We start from the raw sequence: 23,752 nt of genomic DNA on the forward strand, positions 1-23,752 counted from the left end.
TTGACACCCCTAGAGTCACCAGATCAATAGTTTCTTGTTTAAACTGATGATTCAAATTGATTGGAGCTAATTCAAGACAAATCTAACTTTTGAAGACAATCGAGCCGACAACTTTATGGTTCACGATCAAACCGATCAACTCGGACAATCTAACCCTATTTTTAAAATATTGCATATATTCATTGAGTTTCAACTTATTTTTATTTTGCTCAAAAATAAAAATAATAAATAAATATATCAAATGATGAAATCTCAATGTTCAATTTACAACTTTATAAAAAAATTTTAAAATACTTATTTTAAAATAAATCAAATAGATATAAAATCAAAGAAAAATTATTTATAAAAAATAAAAATTAAAAAACAAAGAAAATTTATAATTTATTTCTCCCCCAAATTGACACGTGTCGAGCGTTTTGCTTACGCAGTAAGCGATTGTGTCGACCTTTCCACTCCAGACAAACTCCGACCGCGTCGATTACGCGTTTCGTAAGCGATAAGATGAAAAATATGAGGAAATTTATTTTCGAAAGAGCCCAAAAGTTTGACCAACAAATAAAACCACCTCTTTTTTGATCGGCTGAAACCTTTTCATTGGTGGGTTTATTATTCTATTGTCCTTCTAAAACGTTATTTCTTTCCTACAGTCCTATAAAATGCCTATCCCTCTATATTCTGGATTTACCCAAAAAAAAAAAATCTATATTCTGGGCTTCTTCTATTTTGTTCCTTTCACATCGATCTTCTCATCGAAAAGGTTAGTTTCTTCTTCTTCTTGTTCTTCTGTTTTTTATTACTCGTGAATTAATGTGCGCGTAATTATCCGAGTAGAAGTTTTGATTGTATTGAAATATACGATATTGTTTTTCGATTCATGAAATGATGAATTTTAGGTATCCTTCGCTGATTTGAGTCAAGAGATTGATGGTTATGTTTCTAAAATGGAATATAATGTTAGTCCTAAGAGAGATTTGAAGATCTGATCGGGCATCAGATGTTTAGGATGTTTTGGGGAATGTTTTGGTTTTTATGAAGGTGGATATGATTACATCGTTTGATGCTGTTGACCTTGTGAGGAAACTTGATAAGGTTGTGGATTATTTATCTTTCCGCCTTTCTGATTCATAAACGGGGGAATGACTTTGATTGTTATGTTGGCGTCACATTAGTCTTATTGATCAAGCAGTTTTTGGGGTTTTTAGGGAAGCTGTGCTGAGGAACAAATATATTGTGTAGGTGGAATTTGATATCTGGATCTTGACAAATAACTTTGAAGATATCTAAGAACTAAGCTGGCTGGCGACTTATTTGTTTGATTAGTATGATTGATGCATTGGCGCTTAGTTAAAAATTGTAAATTCATTGGGAATTTAAGAGGGGGGAATATCTTATTATATGGATAATTGTGGCTTTGATTGAAGTATGAAGATCCTTATTGTTTAAGGTTTTAGGAGTTTGATTTGTTAATATCTGCCATGTAATGATATGCATATGCCAATTGTTTGGTTTCATTATTTCTGAAACCATACAGGTTTAAATGAAAATTTAGTCTTGGCTTGTTGGCTTCTAGATCAAATGACATATCTATTCGAATATTCAGTCATTGATTAGTTGCAAGATTTAGCCAAAGTTTAAACTGAAACTTGAGAAATATTTTTTTGGAGCTAAACAAGTTCTATTTCCTTTTTAAATATCATTTTCTTTATTTGGTAGGCTAACTCTTATGTTTAGAAAGTACCAAGGAAATTGGATGTAAGAAGCTTACACGGAACTTATACGGCTTATTATTGTTTATTCTTCTTTTTCATTTAAATTTAGAATCCTTAAAACATGTATCTGTTGTGTGTTAAAAAATTTGTGGCGATAGAGAAAAATGTTTTAATGTCTTAATTTTACATGAAGATCCAACACATGCACATATAAAAAAAGGCTACAAGAAACATATAGTATTAATGTGAAAAATCGAGAAAGGGAAAAAAATCGTTGAGCCTGACCGAGTTGAAATGATTCTACTCATATATGTTATTGATTACAAATATTTCCCTATCTCGTAATTACATAATGCGTTGATTCAATGCAATAGGAACTATGGTGGATGAATTTCGTGGTGGAAGTTGTAGGAGCCTTTAGATATTGAAGTTGTTTTTAAGAGATCATTTGTGACATGTTCAGTCATTCTCCTTGTGATAAACTGTTAGACCGGTCCAGCCGGTCCACGCGGGACCGGCAGTTCGCAAAAACAGCGAGATCTCCGCCTCCTGCGGAGATCGGGCGGCCCGTCCGCTCAAATAGAGCTTTTTAGGAAGCGTTTTTTAGGGTTTTGAGAGGGAAATTTGAATGTAGGGACTGTTTTGGGATTTCCTTTTGATTTGTATGCATTAAATAGTTGATTTTGCTAGGGTTTGAGTATCTTGAATTTGGCTGAAATTTGAGATCTCGTAGATTTAGGTTTCTTTGGGCTCTAGCGGCGTCTAGAGATTTGGGAGAGATCAACCCTCCTCTCGAATTGAGGATCAATTGTATCTTTGCTGTTTTATTCATCATCTAGTGGAATACAAGCTTTTCTTTGAGTTTTCTCTCATATTTCCTTGTGGTTTTGCTGTTTTTCTGCTGTAAACAGCAGATTTCTGCTGTTTTCCTGCTGTGGACAGCAGTTTTGCTGTTGAATGTTCGCCGATTTTGGTTAGGTTACTTGCGAACTCAAGTATTTCCTATCAAATTGGTATCAGAGCGTCGTTTTTGGGACCATCGGCGGCTGAAATCCTAAAATTTCAGCGGGTTTTTTGGCATTCGGAGGAAGATTTCGTGTGACTCATAGAAAGAAAGATGGCCGGAAAGAAGATCGAAGTCCTGGAAGGCGAATTTGGCCAATTAAAATCAGATTTGGAGGAAAATTCCTTGAAATCACCGCCAATAATGAAAGGTTGGTATGAGAAGTTCACGGTGATGGAAGAAATGATGAAGAATTATTGGAGATGAAGACTAATACGACGACGTCGGAAGCAAGAGAGACTACCGGAGACACACGGCGTAATGAGGAAATCCGAACCCGGCGAAGGGGGAGGAGGAATGCAGGATGTAGAGATCCTGGAGGGAGAGGACGACATGCCACCTCTAGAGCCACTTTTCTAGAGAGGAGATGAGCAATGAGAAATGATCGAAGAGGGTTTGATTTTGGCTGGTAGAAGAGAGGAATTCCAGTGTCGAGGTGCTTGAATTTCAAGCGTCGATGTGCAGAATTTGAAAAGGAAGGAGAGGGGAATAACGGCGAAAGTGTAGATTTGCGATAGAAGATGAAGAAGTATCAGTGTCGAGGTGCCTGAATTTCAGTGTCGAGGTGCTGATTTTTGAAGGGGAAGAGGGGAATTATGACGACGGACTCGGATACCAACGTCGGAGGGAGGACCGGGACACTTGGGGAGCACCTCATCTTCGAGGAATGGGAGGTTATGGAGAGTACCGGGGTAACGGAAGGGATCCGAAGGTGAGGAAGTTGAAGATGCCCATCTTTGAGGGGGAAGATGGCTATGGCTGGATATACAAGGTGGAGCGTTACTTTCTAGAGAGGAGATGAGCATGGGAAATGATCGTCGAGGTGCTGATTTTCAGCGTCGAGGTGCGGAATTTGAAGGCAGGAGAGGGGAATATGAGGGAAGTGCATATTTTGGCGGAAGATAAGAATATCAGCGTCGAGGTGCTGAATTTCAGCGTCGAGGTGCGGAATTTGAAGGAAGGAGAGGGGAATACGACGAAAGTGTAGATTTTGGCGATAGAAGAGAAGAATATCAGCGTCGAGGTGCTGAATTTCAGCGTCGAGGTGCTGATTTTGAAAGGGGAAGAGGGGAATATGACGACGGATTCGGATACCAACGTCGGAGGGAGGACCGGGACACTTGGGGAGCACCTCATCTTCGAGGAATGGGAGGTTATGGAGAGTACCGGGGTAACGGAAGGGATCCGAAGGTGAGGAAGTTGAAGATGCCCATCTTTGAGGGGGAAGATGGCCATGGCTGGATATACAAGGTGGAGCGTTACTTTGCTGTCAACGGGTTGACAGACGATGAGAAGCTGACGGCGGCAGGATTGTGTCTGGAAGGGAAGGCGCTGGCATGGTATCAGTGGCGAGACAGGAGGGAGCCTATCCGGAGCTGGAGAGAGTTTAAGGATTGTTTATTAGAGCGTTTCCGAGCCGATGGGGGAGGAGACTTCTATGAACAATTCTTTGCTCTGACGCAGGAGGGGACTGTGGCCGATTACCGGGACAAATTTGAGTACTTGGCTAGCAGATTGGATCATATTTCAGAGTCAACCTTAGAAGGGAACTTCATGAAGGGGCTGAAACTAGAGATCCGAACAGCAGTCAGGGTACTGGAGCCGAGGAACCTGGGAAAGGCTATGGAGCTGGCGCAGTTGGTAGAAGATCAGAAGAAAGCAGAAAGAAGGGGCTCGAGGTAACTGCTCAGGAGGCTCTTACAAGACGGCGACCACTCTTCTAGCACCCAAGGGGTCTGCAGCAGGCAACAGTAATGTGACCACCTGGGAGAAGCCAGTAGGAGGAGGTAGTGGGGAAAATTTCAAGAGGCTGACAGAGAAGGAGATGCAGGATAAGAGGACAAAGGGGTTGTGCTTCAGATGTGATCAGAAATACATGCCAGGGCATAGGTGCAAGGATCGAACTTTTCAGGTTCTCCTTGTCTGTGAAGACGAGGAAGACGAGGAGGGAGGTGGGAGCAGATCTGGAGAGGAGGAGAAGTTGCACCTGGATGTGACAGAAGTCTCTTTGAACTCAGTAGTGGGATTCACTCCGTGTCACACTATGAAAGTGAAAGGAGAGATAGCTTACTGTGAGGTGGTTGTACTAATTGATAGTGGGGCTATCCACAATTTCATTTCCACTCAGGTCGTCAACCGACTAGGAGTGAAATTGGTGGACACCGGTTGTTATGGGGTGATGATGGGTACAGGGAAGGTGGAGAAAGGCCAGGGAATCTGTAAGGATGTGGTGTTGACCATCCAGGAGATTCAAGTAAAGGAGGACTTTCTCCCACTTGAGTTAGGAAGCACTGATGTCATCTTGGGGATAAAGTGGTTGCAAACCTTGGGGGAAATCAAGGACAATTGGGGAGCACTCACGATGGAATTAATGGTGGATGGGAGAAGGGCGGTCATAAGGGGAGATGCAGGGCTATCCAAAGCCATCACATCACTTAAGACCATGGTTAGGGACATACAAGAGGTGAGGGAAGACTATATGGTGGGACTACACAGACTGGATGCGATCAGATTGGAAGAGGGAGAGGATGTTTTTCTTTCCGTGCGGCCCTTGGTTTAGCAATACAGTAAGGATTTACAGTCACCTCAAGGATGGCCACCTCCACCGGAACACGGGCATATCTCCACCTTGAGGACAAGGTGGATTTTTGGGAGGGGAGTATTGTTAGACCGGTCCACTGGACAGGTCCAGCCGGTCCACGCGGGACCGGCAGTTCGCAAAAACAGCGAGATCTCCGCCTCCTGCGGAGATCGGGCGGCTCGTCCGCTCAAATAGAGCTTTTTAGGAAGCATTTTTTAGGGTTTTGAGAGGGAAATTTGAATGTAGGGACTGTTTTGGGATTTCCTTTTGATTTGTATGCATTAAATAGTTGATTTTGCTAGGGTTTGAGTATCTTGAATTTGGCTGAAATTTGAGATCTCGTAGATTTAGGTTTCTTTGGGCTCTAGCGGCGTCTAGAGATTTGGGAGAGATCGATCCTCCTCTCGAATTGAGGATCAAGTGTATCTTTGCTGTTTTATTCATCATCTAGTGGAATACAAGCTTTTCATTGAGTTTTCTCTTAGATTTCTTTGTGGTTTTGCTGTTTTTCTGCTGTAAACAGCAGATTTTTGCTGTTTTCCTGCTGTGGACAGCAGTTTTGCGGTTGAATGTTCGCCGATTTTGGTTAGGTTACTTGCGAACTCAAGTATTTCCTATCATAAACCCCTCAAAATTTGCTAAATTTAGATTTGTAGTATTTTTTAAATCCTACTTGTAGCCAACCAACCCTTATCATTAAACTATGCATACATTATCTAATGCATAATATTGTCCTCTTGATAACATTAGCATTTAAATAATATTAAACCATGCTACTCATTAGTCCAATTAAATTAGCTTATCAAGATACATGTGAGGTGAAGGGGGTATCTCGAAAGAACAATTTTTAATGTGCTCTCTTCAGAGATTAATGGTGAATGCTCTTTCATGTGTTATAAACCTTCAACCACATACATATGTGGCACTAGTGAACAATTGAGTGCCATGTTTTGATGCCTCCATAGGTTGATGACCTATAATCACCCATAGCACTTCTATTATAGAAATTATGACATTATTGATTGTTGAACAACTTTCTATTGAATGTTTTATTTTAAGGGGATCGGAGGAATGATTGAAGAGAGACAAATTTTAATTATCATTGTATGATATTTTTCAATTTTATTATGATCCTTTCGAACCATATTGTGTTAAAATTGTTTACACAGTAGCATGAATCTAAGTTATTGAGGCAAAAAGTTTCATCAATGCCATGAGTTTCCATGTATGTTCAAATGGTGATATTTTAAATAGAACCAACTCATGATTCAATAGGTCATGACTAAAAAGTGATAATGCTGACATACATAGTTCTCATAGATCACTTTTTATTTGTTCTCTTTTAGAAGGTAGCAAAATATAGCATTTAAAGAAAAATAATTAAAGTTGTAAGATAATGATTTTTTTTCATTGTTATCATTTATTGAACTTGAATGACCTATGGACATGTTTGGAATTATGATATGATTTAGCAATTTGCTCTTTTAGGGTAAGGCCTTACAAAAGTGGCTAATGTTTGCACGATGACATTCCATTCTTTACATTACAAAACTAGTGGTCCGTTTTCAAGGAGATCAGTAGCTAATAGGAGCTGAGCAGCCAAGGTAGTTGTGGCTAATAGGAGCTGAGCAGCCAAGGTAGTTGTGGCTATTTTAGAGATTGAATAAGGGTTTGTTTGGGAGAACTTTTCCCTACTTTGTTTTTTAAACTACAACCACACTTCAGTTTGGTTGTTGCTTTTCAGAAATTTTTGTGGTGAGAATTTGTTATGGTGAGAAGGTTACTTTCTAAATAATAGCTTCACAATCACCTTTATACAAATGTTGCAACAGTTGCAAATCGACCCTAAATCTATATTGATGTATGTTTAATAAATTAATGGATGTATTTCCAAATAAAAGGAACTAATCAATTGTAATCTTTAAAATCAAACTTTGAGACCGATCCACTCGCAGCATTTGATCTTGACGTAATTAGATAAATTCATGAATAATTTTAAAATTTATCACCAATCGTGTCATTTAAATACTAACTCATGCACTTGTGTCAACTTTTAGTTCTGAAGTCTTTGATGCCAACTACCAAAATAACCAGATATATTAATGGTTGTGTTAGCAAAATTTTAAATATTACTCTACAAATCACATTAGATTGAAGAATAATATTCACTAATGAGGTAAATTTGAGATTTTTGAAATGTATTGAAGTTGAGAGCAAGTTTCTTAAGCGGATATTATAGAGTCATGACATAAATTTGATTGTAATCAACTTTTGTGATCAATCTTGCCGTAGAAAATTTGTGTCTTTATTTACATTGTAAGTTCCCATTTATTCGGAACAAATATAAACCAGATGTATTACAATGCAAAGTGGCCCCCAATAATGTAGGGTATTGGAAGAGGTTGATTTACGTAGTCTTGTCCCTTCATTTGCAGATAGGCTGTCTCTGTGAGTTGAATTTGTGAATTGCAATCTGTTTCACTCATATATGTCAATTGAAGTTAGGTCTTTTTTTTTATCAAAAAGTGCTTTTGGATTTTTTCGACGTCTTTCTGCTTTAATAATGTATGATAAGGTATTCTTATTCATTTTTAAGCTGAATTAGGATAATGGGAGGCGGGAAGGACAAGCACAAGCATGATGGTTCAGACCAACATGACAAGGGATTTCTTTCAAATATTGCACATGGACTTGCTGGCCAGCACTCTGGTTATCCTCCACAAGGTCACCAACCGCATGGCTATCCACCACAGGGCTACCCTCCAGCACCTGGTGGTTATCCTCAACAAGGATACCCTCCACAGGGATATCCCCCACAGGGGGGGTATCCCCCACAAGGATACCCACCTGCAGGATATCCCCCTCACTCCCAAGGTATGCTTGCATCACTTAAGATAATGTTGTATTGTACTGGCGGTGAATGTGTCATAAAACATTTTCAACCATAATCATTATGAATAGTTGTTTGATAGAAAGTCCGATTATTCAGTTTAATGATACTGATAGCACCAATGAGGAGGATATGATCTTATTTTGAACATTTCAATTTGTTCAACACTTAAAAAATATAGAAGATAGGAATACGAGCAGGGAATTTTTCATTCTCATTCACCCTAAGTGGGATTTATTCATTAGACTTACAATGTCTTAAGTTAATTACTCTTAATTAATCCACTATTAATTAGGGCATCTCCAACCGAAGAACTCATTTTTCTCTCTAAAATGCAGTAATACACCAATATGTAGTAACTTGTTTCTAACCAAACTCCATTTTCTAACACTAAAAAGAGAATATTCATAGTATATTCTTTCTCATACTTTATTTTTCGAATTAAAAAAAAATATATAGCGGGTCATAATATGGCGTCGCACTGTTCACTCGCAAGCAAATAACGGAAAATTTAGTGTTCGGCTGGACCGATCGAACGACGCCATACGCATGTTTGGTGTTCGACTGGAGATGCCCTTACTGAATTAATGACAGATGGATAATTATCTTTATATTTGAAATTAAAATTCATAATATATGATGACTTATTAATGTGTCCAGAAATTAAAAAACAAGCCTTTCAATGCTTCATTAGCAAAGTTAGGTACTATTTCCTTGCTTCCATCGTGCATCAGAGTTAGATGCTGACCTGCTAAAAAGTTTGGCGAAGGAGCTCTATGATTGCCCTCTCTCTTACTCTTTCTACTATTTGGAGCCAACTATAAATTAGAGATTGATTACTATAGACATTTTCTCCTAGTCTAGCAAAGATAATGCAACTAAGTTACTGTGTAATGTTTCCCACCCACAGCCAAATAAGTTGTAATCAATACAGCAAACATTATGAATCATTTTGATTGTATATTTCAATTTTTTTTCAGGGCATGGATCTCATGGAGGATCACTGCTAGCTGGGGGTGCTGCTGCGGCGGCCGCCGCCTATGGAGTTCATCACTTGACACATGGTTCTTCTCATCATGGGGGCCACAATCCATATGGCCATGATCCATATGCCCATCATGGGGGTCATGGGGGATATAGTGCATATGGTCATCATGGTGGGAAGTTCAAGCATCATGGTGGCAAGTTCAAACATCATGGAAAATTCAAGCATGGGAAGCATGGCAAGCATGGAATGTTCGGCGGTGGCAAGTTTAAGAAGTGGAAGTGAAAATTCCAATATGATCTTTATCTTAACTACTTGACTTTCTTGTGTGCTCTTTAATTTCAAAATCTATAGGAGTCTCTGACTACTTGAATGGCCTCCATTTCATAGCCTTGGTGTGTTTGGTTTGCTACAGTTGTATTTAAAGCTTGAAATATTTGAAGTTACATGCACTATGATTTATATGATTAAATGCAGATGTGTTCTTGTGTTCTATGGTGCTGATGTTTGAAGCTTTTCCCCAAATATAGGGAAATTTTGGGTTATTATATATCTACTCAAATTTGGTCATGTTTGATTAGTCATATATTACAATTTTCTTTTACTAAATGATATTTTTCATTGAAGAGCATAATGATTTTATTATTCCTTCAGTCATTTTAAGTTGGAGAAATTATTCTGTACAGAGACGATGCAAAACGTCGTCCGGATACTAACCAGAATGTGTCATGTCAGTGGTATCGAGCCACAGTACTGAGCACATGGGTGACGTGGTTCATTTTGGTTGGTTTCTGGATGGCGTTCGGTATCCGTACATAATATTTTTTTTTCCACAAGTACTAATATTTTTTTTATTGTTTCTTACTATTTGTTTACTTCTTTTTTTTTTTATAATTTTTGTACTACAAATTTATTTTTAGAACTTAAATAGTTAAATTATTTTACCTGAACAACTTTACCATCAATTTTATAAAAAGTTACTGGCCTTCCAATTAGGCCTCGAGTCTATCATGATAAATCTCATTCTTTTGATTATGGGGTGAAAAAAAATGATAACACATGGACTCTTACAAATTACAATTAGATCCTAAGATGATGGTGGTTAAAAATAAATAAAACTATATAAATTATTGCTCAACATGATGGAAAGGGAAGATGGACAGATGGTGCAATGAAAAAAAATGCTTGTAGTAATGTTTGATTGTTGCACCGTCGTCAATCTACTACAATCCACAAATCATAGTCGTCTGGCTACAATTCTCACCCGACTATGGTTTGACCACCATTACTTAATTATGGTCCTTTGAACATCATCGTCCAACTATAATTCTATGACCTCCATCTTATGATTGTATTCTTTTGATTAACATTATCTGACTACGATGTTCCGGCCATAGTTGCCCAACTATGATCTTCTAACCAATGTCACCCAACTAAGATTTCTAACCATAGTTTCCCAACAATGGTCCTCTGATCTCGTTCTTTTGATAACATTTGTTCCTGATACTTGACTACGATCCTTAGACATTTGTCACAAGCATATGATCCTTCGTTGCCTAACTATACTTTTTGGATCATTGTAGCTCGATTATAGTCTATCAAAGGCTATCACCCATCTACAGTCGTTCGACCATTATTTCTCGCCTACATTCCTTCGACAACCACCTCTCAATTATAGTCATTCAACCTCCTTTGCTTAATTATAATTCTTCGACCATCATTAAAATCATCCAACCACTACCACTCGACTATAATCTTCTTACCTACAACACTATAATCATTCTCTTGGCTACTCTAACACAAGTTGATATTTTCACTTATCATTGCTAGTAATGTCAATGTATTCCATTGCTTAAAATATTAATGCACCCCATCGACACTAACTCTAATTTTCGACATTAACATCGAGATTTATGCTGGACTTTTTAGTCACTAGTCTCTCCTCAAAGTAGTAAGACCAAATTAAATAAGCAAACTATCATTTAAAGGCAACTTCTATATCACAGAGTTCTTCGAACTTCAGCCTCGTAGTATGTTCTATATATTGTATGCTTACTGCATTAAATTAATGTCTTTTCCTGAGGAAGGCAATATTTGTAACCAATGATAAAAATTTATGAAATCATTTCAATTGGCACAAACTCCATTTTTTTCACTTTCCTCGATTTTCCTCATAAAAATTGTAGTCTCCTACAATTCTTGCACATCTCTGCCAAATTTTCATACAAAACTAAGATGTTAATCTCACAATCTCTCCCATTTCTTAAAATTCAATCTGCCAAATGTTCATGCACGCAACAATCCTAAATATTGAAATGCAATATCATGATAGTTTATAGCCTAATAAATAAGAAAAAAACGTTGCAATCATCATTATTTATTTTAAATAACATATATTTTTAAATAAAATGTCTTATATTTCAAAGATAATATTATAATATTTGATAATATTATTATTTAAAAATACTCTTATATAAATTATATCTAACGAAGAATATCTCCAACCTAATAAATGAAATACAATATAAAATTGCTCAAACATGGTAGTTTCATTTTGGAATTCCACCTACATAGCCTGACCTAATTTGTGAGGTCAGGCCTTAAAAAACCTTATATGATCGTGCCTAATTTATCAGGTTCATTTTGATCTATTGGTTAAGAGCTTTAGCTATTAATTAGGAGGTCTTGGATTCTGTTTGCATCCTGGAATATTTGTGACAATAGAGAGATATATAATTTAGTGTCATAATTTTGTGCACATATCCAACACACATACATATATGAGAGAGAGGTAGAACTTTCAAAAGAGTCACCAGAATTTTTATATGAAAACCCCTTAAAAGGTGGGGGAAACCACATGGCCTAGCTTAGTTGAAATGATTTCACTAATATTGATGACTGATTACAAATAATGCCCTTCCTGGGAAGAGGATGTTGACTCAATAAAATAAATACACATTGTATATAACACATTATATAGTTGGAGAATGACATGATATTTGTTCTTAAAAGAGTGTTGTCCTACTTATTTGTTTATAGGGTCGTAGTCGTATGATGATGGTTAGAAGGATTGTAGTTAACAGGAGGCGGAGGTTAGAAGGATCATAGTAAGGTGAAGGTGGTCAGAGGGACCATAGTAACGAGCAATAAAGGTCGAAAATATCATAGTCAGACGACGGTCGGAGATACCATAGTTAGTAGGCGACGAATGTTGGAAAGACTATAGTTAATACTATTTAATGTTATTAATCATAACACTACTATTGTTACTTGCATTATCATTATTGATACTCTGACTGATGTTGTAATGGATTGAAATGTGATAAACTATAGAATGATAAATTTATATAGATAATCACAATAGAGATTGATGCATATATTTCTTTATATGATTTATAACATATTGTTTTTTTTTTAATCTTGCGTTGATTTCAATTATAAGATTTTAGTTAACTTGTTGGGTAATGTGCTCATTACGAGATTTACATGTTTTCAAGAAAGAATAAGGATCTTATGATAGAAGGCTCCAGACAACATGCATAATTTTTCTACCGGCAGTTCTAAACAAAATGCAATTTTTTTTCTGTTGTTTATTGGTAAACTCTAATTAAATTGTCAAAATAAAAGACATATGTAATTCTTCAAATATTGATTATGGAGTGTGATAAGAACTCTTCTCTTCTTTCTCCTCCCCCCTCGTGTGAATATGATGAGCTATTTATATTTTTTGGGAGTGATATGACTAGTAAATATGGAGAAGAGCAATGACATGTTGGGAGTGCACCATCAGACTATTGATATTGATTTCGATTTCACTAATCATTGAGCTTTTATTCAGCATTTAAGTGCCTTAAAGATGTTAGAATTATACAATCTTGGGCTTGTTGGATTTTTCTCGTGGAGTTGCTTAATTCGACTATAAGCATGTTATCTTCATATATCATTTGGATTTGATCATCCTATTAATGCTATGAAGCTTCCAAGTCTTCTTTTGTTGTTTGATTTGAGCTCATTTAAGCTCGGATTAGATTGAATTTGGTGTCATCAAGTTTGTTTATGTGAGATGTTTAATTTAACTATAAGTTTGTTGAAATTAGAGTTTGGATGATTCATAATTAATTTTAAAAGTTTTCGATTCAATGATTCATGCCCAATTCGAAGCTTGAGTGTGATATATATGAATTTGACTTTAATTAACTCAAAAATATGTAAAAAAAAAAAATCAACCCCAATTAGACCGGTTGAAGCATCCATCACTTCCGTACTCCGAGGTCGACCAATATATATCAACAGATGGGATAATCCAAGGGCCGAGTTTGATAGTGGCGCTCAATTAGACGCGACGAGCTCAGCACGCCGTCGCCGCTTCTTAGAAATGTCGAAGCTCAGTTTTCTTTCGAGGAATGCTCTCAAATATAGGGTTTCACTGTTTGATCCAATCCGCTGGATGCCTTCAAGGAGTTTCTCCTCCGTTGGGGAGCAGCAAGAGCCAGTCTCCGACTCATTTTACGAATCTTCCGAAGGTATGAAATTCATCACTGCCTCTGCCTGGGTTTAGTTTTTCTTCGAACCTTGTTACGCCTTACGACCCCCAATTGCGTTTCTCCAAGGAATGATTGGATAAATTCATTTCTGCTATGAGAAGGCACTGCGGAAATCATTATTATTATTTTGTATGATGTAAGTATCAATGCAATATTAGTATTGAAGACAAATTCGGTCCGGATATCTTGACCTAAATTTTGGGTAGATTGAGTTTTAAAACCCTTAAATTTTCTTTGAGATTCAATCAACTTTTCTATAGTACTCATCTCAAAGAAAATGAACGGGGTTTGAAATCATGCAGACCAAAATTCGGTCAGGATATCTCGCCCAAACTTCTTTCCATTCTTATTTGGGACATTTTGATATTGACCATGTCTTTCCACACTTTGAATATTCTAATTGTACACATTAGTTGTGCTGAGATAAGCATAAGAGTGATAAATAGTCCAATTAGAAAAATTGAAGCAAACAATTCATAAGAGGAGAATGACCATTGTTTTTTTTTTAATTTCTTAGATGTGATCTTGAAGTGTAGGATCAATAATACATATCATCATTTAAATTGTTGGAATAAATATCAAATTTGATGTTGAAGCGCATCCAAGAGCGAAATACAATGAGCTAGACAGAAATATAAAATTGATTATGCATACAAAACACCAAGATTTATTGGTTCAACTCAAACAATGTCTACATGAATGAGGGAGGAGAGTGAGGATTTGATCCACTAAATAAGAAGTAATATATATAATATATTAAGTTTAATCATCAACCCTTACTAAAGTTTGAATACACCTAACTCTCAACAAAGAAGAGTCTTAAAAAACCCTCACAATGAGTTTACTTAAAACCATGATAATAGTCTCCAAGATGATGTTGACTAAAGTTCTTGTTGTTGTTACTATTGCTCGAGTATATTTAGATCCTCAAGCCATCATCCTCAATAGGTGGGTATAAATAGATAGATTTTTCTTCACATTCAGTTAAGAAGACAATTCTAAGAAAGAGGGTTTGTTGCACTTGCGTGCCAATTGAAGAATCTACCTTTCACTTAGTTGCTCGACTCTCGTATATTTGAGAGATCCTAGGGCACGCAAATTGAGACAAATAATCATTTTGCATGTCTCCAACGAAAACAAGGTTTATTAATCAAGGTCTCATGGGAAATTAGAAGTTTTTGATGCATTCAATTCAAGATATGAACATGAACCTAGGTCATGTCCTTGCTTTCCATGAAATTGAGAGATGTGATTTGATCCTTTATCTTGCACGCTAATTGTTCGATCCCATGATTCTCGTAAGGAATATATCACGAGTGTCTTGGAAATAGATTCTTTGCAATGCTTCTTCAAATCCTATGTAATGTATAATGCACTAAGCATGACACATTAAGCCAAATTTGGCAATTCTCTCTCCTTGATCAATGGTGTGGAAATAACTTGGATCTTCTCTACAGTTCCACTTCTCCAAGCTGATCATTTATAAATCTCAAAGTCTCAAAGGGCTGAGCACTAGCCACTAGGTAATCTCACAAAGCTTAATTTTGTACCTCAAGTTGAATTCAACAATAGCAAATGTACCTTTTCCTAAATTTTTGTACCTCCAAAGTGATTGTATTCTCTATCTGATTGTTGCAGTGATTCAACCTTATATTGGGCTATATTGTGCAATATAGGTTCTTCTCTGCCTGATTATCACCTAAAGACCTACCATTAACTTGTGCTTGATTTTATTCGAGAACATTTCTTGCAACCAAGAAGTTAAATATTTTTTACTTCCCCAAAACATGATATGCTAGCTTAGATAAAGATAAAACAAAAGTAATTATTCCAAAGTTGCACCTTGTAACACAAAATACATAAACTCTTTGCAGGTAGCTTCATGTCAACCAAATAGCCTGTTTCCAATCAAGATAGCCTTTGATATGCAATCAACCGTTGAAGATTGGGATGTCCAATTTAACATGCAATTCGCCTTGATTTCAATTGTGCTAATCATGTCACCGAACAAGCTGATTATTATGAAAGCAATTCTCCTCTTTTGAATTCGAGGCATAGAAGTGTTGACTAAGATCATCTTCTCCTTAAGAATTTGTGACTTCCAAAATGGTTACTGGATATCTTCTTATGTCTCTCGATCACTTAGAACGCTTCTATGTGGTGCTGTTGTTTTGTTGGAGTCATCCTTCGAAAAATTGGTTTGACACCTCTCGCCATGAGAGCTTGCTTCTCCCTCTGCATTTCGACATAAAAAAAAATGAAAGAATTCAAAAGTGAGTTCATCCAATTGTCACGCAATGCTTGCTAGCGCCTCCAAAAGGGCATTCAATCTCCAATCTTTATCGATAGCCACCCAATTGTTCACTTCTGCTGTTGTTCCCAATTGCCAAGCCTTGATTCCAATTTAGCGTGGTAGCTATGAGTAATACAAACGACAACAAGGAAAAAAAAGAAACACATATAACTGAAACTTTATTATAAATTTTCTGATCTCCCATTCTTTTATCATGCATAGCTAGCCAAAATTGTACTAATTATTACTCTCCTCTAATACTAAAGTTTTCAATGTAATATAGAATTTTGTTATATTGCGTGTTAATTGAAAAGGAATAAAGCTAAGAACAAGAATAGTGAAATAAAACAAAATATATGTCATAAAGGTAAATTGTTCCTCTCGCTTACAATGCTCTGCATCACTTATGCTTGCCATATGTTTAATACTCCTTCCTTTTTAAGGAAAATCAATCTCTCTTAATGTATCATATCTCATTATAATAGAAATAAATCCCTACTATTTAATAGACATTGGTACTTATCATCAACAATCATATTAATATTCTTTAAAGTTTAAATTGCTTAGACGTAATTTAATAGACACACTTTCCTTCCTGCAATCTAATAATGTATGTTTTTGATAGAGTTTGTTGGATAGTCTTTTGGTCATGTATAAACCTCTAGCTATCCTTTACAGTTCTTTTTCGATACCTCTATCACGACTTCATTTGTTAAACATAACTAAATCTTCAAAACAAATTTTTAGTTATATTATCTTGTTTTATTCTCTTATCATTGTTGGAATATTTGAACACCTCATGAGTGTCTTCATAAAATATTGGATAAAATCACACGCCTTAACTGTCTAAAGCCAAAAAATCTTTAATCCATCAACTTTTTTTATCTTAAACTTCATGTCATTTGAACTTCACATTAGGCTCTGATGCTAGTTTGTAGGAATGAAACATTTAATTTGATGTGAAAGCAACTCTTGAAGTGAAAATACATGAGCAACAAATAAACAAATAAATCAAACAAACAAACAAATACCAAAATTTTTGTTGTTAGCTTAAATAAAACTTACACCCAAGAGATAGGTGAGAGGATCCAATTTATTAAACAAGAAGCCAACAATGGTGCACAATACAAGGACACTCACTAGCCCTTTGCAAAGCCCGAGTAATCTAACTCTTAATAAAGAAGAAGCTCAAGAAACCCTCCCAACTGGTTTAACTTACACAACGATATTGACCTCCGAGATATTGCTAGCCAAAACCCAGTTGCTGCTTGTCATCTATATTTAAATCCTACATCTCTCACCCTCAATTGGTAAACAAATTAGAGATTTCTTGTTCTAAATGCATATGAGAAAAAAATACATGATCGAGATGGTATGTTGCAACCACATGGAAATTGAGAATGTATTTCGCCTTCACTCAACTGTCCTCTCTTATAATTAAGTGATCCTATGCAAATTTAGGCTCATGGTTATCATGCTTAAGTCTAGAGGAAAGGAGGGCACATGAGTGAGGTTTTATTCAAATTGAGAAGTCCTAGCTCGCACGATCCAAGGCCTGCACATGACCTTGGTTGCATCCGTGCTTTGCCCTAAAATTGAGAGTTGTAATTCGATCCTTCATCTCAATCCTGTAAGGAAAATTTAATGAACATCTTAGCAAATTGATCATATGTAATGCTTTTTTAAATTTCACGTTTGTACTTTCTACTTATTTCAGCAATTCTCTTACTGATTATAACTATATAATATTTGAAAAGCATACACGAGAACACTGTAGTTTGTGCAAGCATCTCTATAACTGATAAGAAAAGATATGGATTTTATGATAATTTGATGTTGGGATAATATAAGTAGAAATTTTATGATCACTATTGAAGTACTTTTAATATAGTTAGTGCTCCATCATATGTTTTCTTAATAACTTCAATATATCATTGTACACACATCTCTTCCTTATGTGTACAAAATATTTCTCATGGTATTTAATCATAATGCTTTCTTAAGAGCAATAAAAATATTTAAACATCTTTTTTTTGTTCTCTATAACTTTACATCAAATATTGTAAGTTGGAATTTTTTAATTGTGGCAAACCTGATGTGGGCTAATTTGACTAGTTCCATCTAGAATTTTGCTGTAAAACATTCAGTAGAACTTAGATTTAGATCAAGATTGGTGTAAATTTTAATCATTTACTAGTAATTTTAATAGTAAGAATGTTTCAAATTTCAACTTAGTTGCCACATCTTTGAAGGTAAATATTGATGTCTGGTATCCTCAAGCTACTTAATCTCTTCTTTCCCAGCATCATCGAAATTTAGTATTATTTTAGAGAACTAAGTTCTATGTCATGAGTACATTAACGTGGGTAATTTTCTTTAGGTTAATAGATGGTTTGAAATAAATTGCAAGTTAGAGTGTACTTCCATTAAAGCAAGTTCTGTCATATATACTGAAAGCGTTCTTAAAGAAAGGACAAATAATAATGGAAAACCAGGCTTGTTTGGTATTTTATGTACACAGGCTAACTACTACAGTCAGAGATGCAGCTACAATCCCTAATAAAGGGAGAAATATCCTATTTTGCTTTAAGTTTTAGGAGATTCTAAAAAATGCTGGCAGCAAGTCTGGAAGAAGGTAATTTAATTTGGCACATGATTTTAAGGAGATATCCCACGCCTCCGTATATTTGTGATCTTATTATCTTGAGAAACTATCCATCATGTTTGCCCTCATTTCTGCGATTCCTGCAAAGAAGAAAATTGGGAGGGTGTGGGACAGAAGTGACAAAAGCCACAACAACAATATATGACGTCGATGGCCATATAAGCACGACTAGCCGACCGTATAACAATAAAATGACTCTCGAAGCATTCCTATTTACATCTGTTTGTCTGTGTGTGCATGGCACGCGCATGAATGCCACTTGAGCCTGATTGTAACTTGGTATCTTATTGCCGTTTCCAGTCCATAATTATCTTTAACTTTTCTTTCTGTTATTTTGTTGTCCATAGCCTTGTTTTAACTTGCATATTTTCTGACTACAATGCATCTAGGTGCGGCCTATGGTCGGCTGACAGGTTTTGGAAGAAACACACTGAAGACAGATATTATACATTTCTTGGAAGGATGTGATCTTTCTACATCGGATGTAAAGTTTGAATACAACAATAATTTTAATCCAATTTCAATGTTCGTGCAATGTATACCATCCTCTTTCTTATTCGAGCTATTATATATTTTATATCAATTTCGTCAGCAGCCCACATTTGCCAGTTCTCTAGCTATTTTGAATTTTGTCACCACACACTAATTTAACTGCTTGATCCTTGATGTATATGTCATGTCTGTTATGTAAGAAAACTTGTTTTTTAATTCATTTAGCTAAATTTCGTGCATTTACTTCTCATTCAATGTGGCTGTTGGTCCAACACTCTAAATGCTATACATGTTACCCAAATCTTACTTGTGATTGGATTAGATCAACAATGACTGCCTGATGTATCATCTTCAAATACATGTCACTTGAGTTATTAACTGCAATAATATTTCAAGTATCTATGGGAGAACAACTTCTTTGGGTGGATGCTCAACAACAATCATAAGGTAGGGGGATGGGGTTGGCGGAGTGGAGGACCATGCCAGTGTGAAGATCAAAGAGTTTCTTAACGCATGGGATAGGAACACGGCATTGATCGTTGACGCAATAAGCTTTTGAATATCTATGGCGTGACTCAAAGATAGGACACATGTTGAGTGCTCAGTGATTATATTATTTGTATGTATTTCAAGAACATATATAATATTTAAAAGAAAACTTAGTACATAATGATTGATATATAGTTCTATTCATCAATAAACTATGCATCATGCACAAAAACAGTTGATGACTTCAATGATAATCTCTTGTTGTTTGTGAATATTCGCACCCAATTGAATATATATATAATGATTAAATTCCAAAATAGTTCCCGGCTATTCATGTGTGGCTAATTTAGTTTCAGAGTATCACATTTCTCTAGTTTTTGTTCTCTACTATACATAATTGATTCCAATTTAATCCTTAAGAGATTATTTTGAATCAATTTTGTATAGTCAAGAAACTAAGGCTTTGTTTGGGACGACTTTCTTACTACTTTATAAAATGACTTTTAAGTACAAAAATTTCTTGAAAGTAGGAAAAAATGAGTGGTCAAAAGCTGTCCCAAACGAAGCCTAAATTGGAGAAATGTGGCTCTAAGATTAAATCGGTCACCTATGGATAATTGGGGGATTATTTTGATATATATATATATATATAGATTGTTGAACATTCTGAAACAGTTGTTGATCTATTCAAGAATTTGAAATATAATGCCAATTATGATCCATTTGTTTTTAGTCAAATTTTACTGAACTGTTTGAATCAAATACTTACTATGAGCCACATATACGCTTAAGCAATATAAAGAAGAAAAAAAGAATAATAGAATGTGCCATAATGTATCCTGACAATATTGGAGTACTTAATGAGATTTCCCGATATTTTTTCTGGTGCAGATGATGTTTTAAATGATTGCCATTTGAAACTTCATGTTTTTTTTTGCTTTTATTTGCTTGTAATTGTCTGTTTTTTTTCTTTTAAACCAAGCTTGTTCCAGGCTTATATTTGTCCATGCCTCTTCAAAATAGTTTGTTAGAGGAAATACCAATTTATTTTGAAGGAATTGCAAATGGTGTTAGTATAAGAATCAAAGAGTAGAAATCCTCCTATTTTCATCTAGAGAGCAATGTGAATATTCAAGTATTAAGTACTTGGATAGTCTATTTCAAATAGGAAAGTCAATAATCTTTATTTCAGAAGTGTTTTCTTTGTTCTTTTCTAGTTTGATTGATTATTTAATTATATCCTTCTTGCTTTATTTGCTATTTTGTATATTATGCGAGGCATTCAAGCTTCTCCTTTTGTTATAATTTAGGATGTTGCGGTTTCCTTCACAGTCTTCCTATGATGCAGCTTTGAGGCAAACTACGAGGAAGGGTCGTTTATACAAGTTAGATAAGGTGATATTTTTGGGAGTTATTTTGCTAGTCTTTTGTAAGTTTAAATCAGACCTACGATTTAGACATCTGCAGATTGTGAATTTAAAGTTTGTTTCCTAACAGATAAGTTCTGGCCAATGGGATATCACTGAATCGCATGACGGCAGAACTGTAAGTATTGATTTGAAATTGTCAATGACGTTTTATCTTTGAAGTTTCGGTTATGGGATAAATTTGATTGTCATTTTCTTTCTGTTTTTAGAAATGTAAGTATTAAATAAATTCGATGGATGTGTTTATGATGTCCTATGTACTTATTTGCCTGTTTCTTAGGCCCACAAATGTTGGTATGCAGGGCATGAAGCACTATAATAGGCTTATGTTAACTGACATGTTGTGATGAATAAATAATTGAATCTATTGAGAATATCTTATATGAATCAATTTTTATTTGAAAATCTCAGGCAGCATTATGCAATATTTAATCCTTGTATGGGACTTCTGCCCAGGTTCTAATTCAAGGTATTCCCAGCAACGCTGTTCGAGAAGACATAGAGCGCTTTCTATCTGGTTGTAATTTTGATCCAAAATCCTTCAGATTCATTTCTAGGTAAGGTCTTATAACTTTTAACAGTGTAATCTTCATCATTTCCCACTTCATACTGTAAAATATAAATTTAATTCAAATCAAACAGGAATGCTATTCAAAATACTGTTAAAGCTGTAGCTGTCCGGGTGGCAACTGGTCTTGAAGCAGTCAATTTCCAAATCAGGAAAAACAGAAGCTTATGCTTCAATGTTCCTGTTACTGTAAGAGTTCTACAGTAGGATTCAAATTTTCCTCTCTATTTCCTCGAAGTAAACTCTTTAGACCTTGTTTTAAATTATATGATCAATTTATACTTCGCAGTGCATTTTTTTTGTTTGAAGATAACTTTATTTTCTAGAACCTGCTCCTTATAATGTGCTTCATTGTATGGTTTATGTTGTAATAACCTTTTAATGCACTTCTAATGTTAAGTTAAATTTCCGCAAACTGTTTGTGCTTACAATTTAGAGATGGACCCATTTTAAATTGGATTATTATGATTTGTTGCAAACTCATTGTTGGGATAGAAAGAGACTGTAAACTTAACTGAAGGGAGGCTTGCAACATTTCATTTCATCATATCTAATTCCTCCAAAAACAGACTATTTATAGAAAAACATGACACTTAATAACTCATAAACTATCTATTAACTCCCAATACTCATCATTTGCCTATAAATTACAATTACTTACAGAGATCTGTTAATATAATCCTAATCTCATTAAATTTAATGAACCTAACTGTTTTATTTTGCTAAACCCTAAACAATCAAATTTCTGTATACTAGCTTGTTGATGGGTTAATGGAACACAGTAATATGGATTGGGAATCTGTCGTACTCTTTGAGATTTGGGTAGTCGTATAAATAAAGGTAATTAAGAGATAGTTTTATAAATATATAAAATATGGGTGTTACTTTGTAATTGTACATGTGATCGAGATCCAACTTTTGTAACAGAGCTTTGTTGATTTTGCTTCTTGTCATTGGAGCAATGACAGATACAGATTTAAAATTTTCATATTTAACTGCCATAAGAGAACTTTCTAGCTTTATGGAATACATTTCTAAATATTATTTAATTCATGGAGTTCAAGAATGCTTGAATATTTGGTAATAGAAGAGTGTGTCAATTAGTGCAATACACAAATGAATCATCATTCAACATGCTCATGGTGATCTTCTCTCTCTTTTGCTTAATGTAAAATAATGATTATGAGGTCTTTGCTGCTCTTTGAAGGATGTGATGAAGTTTTTGCATTGAACATCATAAAAAATATTATGACGAGAAATATCACTTTCCGTGTGGAGTTCGGACAGTAAAGAATTATTCGGATATGAGTGTATATAGTGTGTACGCTGAGTATAATTTTTTATATAATTTATTTTTTTATACACAATGTGTCAAATATTGTATACACTCACATCCGAACGGTAAAGAACTGTCTGGAATCCGCATGGAATAATTTCTCCTGTAATAGAAGGTGAAGCTAGGCATTGATGCTAATGAAAGTTGACACAATATTAGATGAGGATTAGATGATTCAATGATGCGGTGCTTATAATAAATAAATTAAAAAAAAAAATAGGGGGATTTACATATATATATATATTGCTCTATTTATTTAAAAATTAGCATTATTTTTGTTGCTTGTAAATAAGCACTAACAAAATCGTTCCCCTTCTTCTGGATGGTGCCGCGGCTTTCGATCTACTAAGGCTTTGTTTGGTTCGTCAATGTTCTTGAAAAAGTTTGTTTTAAAGTGGTTGTGAAGAAAATGGAGTTTCAGAAATAACGTTCTATATAATGGAGTTATTGCAAAATATTGTTTGGTTAAATAACTTTTTATGTTCTTATTTAAACTTTAAAATAGATAAGTAGTGTTTGGTACAATTAATAATTTTAGCTTTTTCATCATAAATGACGAAACTATCCATATATTAAACTCAAATTTATTTCATATTTTTTGCTAGTATAATATGGCTCATCTACTCATTTTCTAATATTCGTATCTTCTGCAGAGATGATTCTAATTTAATTTGAATTTTTAAATTAAAAAAATATGCTTTTTCGTTTGT

At 35.2% G+C, this 23,752-nt stretch overlaps 2 protein-coding genes across 2 annotated transcripts; both read left to right on the forward strand.

The window, feature by feature from the left end:
• The first annotated feature begins 705 nt into the window (after nucleotides 1-705).
• Nucleotides 706-9,723, forward strand: LOC110098329 (glycine-rich protein A3). The gene is made up of 3 exons (XM_020825139.1): nucleotides 706-757; nucleotides 7,959-8,227; nucleotides 9,224-9,723. The coding sequence occupies exons 2-3, from the start codon at nucleotides 7,963-7,965 to the stop codon at nucleotides 9,511-9,513; spliced, it is 555 nt and encodes a 184-aa protein (XP_020680798.1). The 5' UTR covers nucleotides 706-757; nucleotides 7,959-7,962; the 3' UTR covers nucleotides 9,514-9,723.
• Nucleotides 9,724-13,528: 3,805 nt separating this feature from the next.
• LOC110098338 lies at nucleotides 13,529-22,121 on the forward strand. Its single transcript, XM_020825153.2, has 6 exons — nucleotides 13,529-13,751; nucleotides 19,120-19,255; nucleotides 21,022-21,106; nucleotides 21,209-21,256; nucleotides 21,595-21,695; nucleotides 21,781-22,121. The coding sequence occupies exons 1-6, from the start codon at nucleotides 13,604-13,606 to the stop codon at nucleotides 21,911-21,913; spliced, it is 651 nt and encodes a 216-aa protein (XP_020680812.1). The 5' UTR covers nucleotides 13,529-13,603; the 3' UTR covers nucleotides 21,914-22,121.
• Nucleotides 22,122-23,752: the final 1,631 nt, after the last annotated feature.

The sequence above is a fragment of the Dendrobium catenatum genome, unplaced genomic scaffold (genome assembly GCF_001605985.2).
Source record: "Dendrobium catenatum unplaced genomic scaffold, ASM160598v2 fragScaff_scaffold_1391, whole genome shotgun sequence".
In the NCBI taxonomy this organism is placed as follows: Eukaryota; Viridiplantae; Streptophyta; class Magnoliopsida; order Asparagales; family Orchidaceae; genus Dendrobium; species Dendrobium catenatum.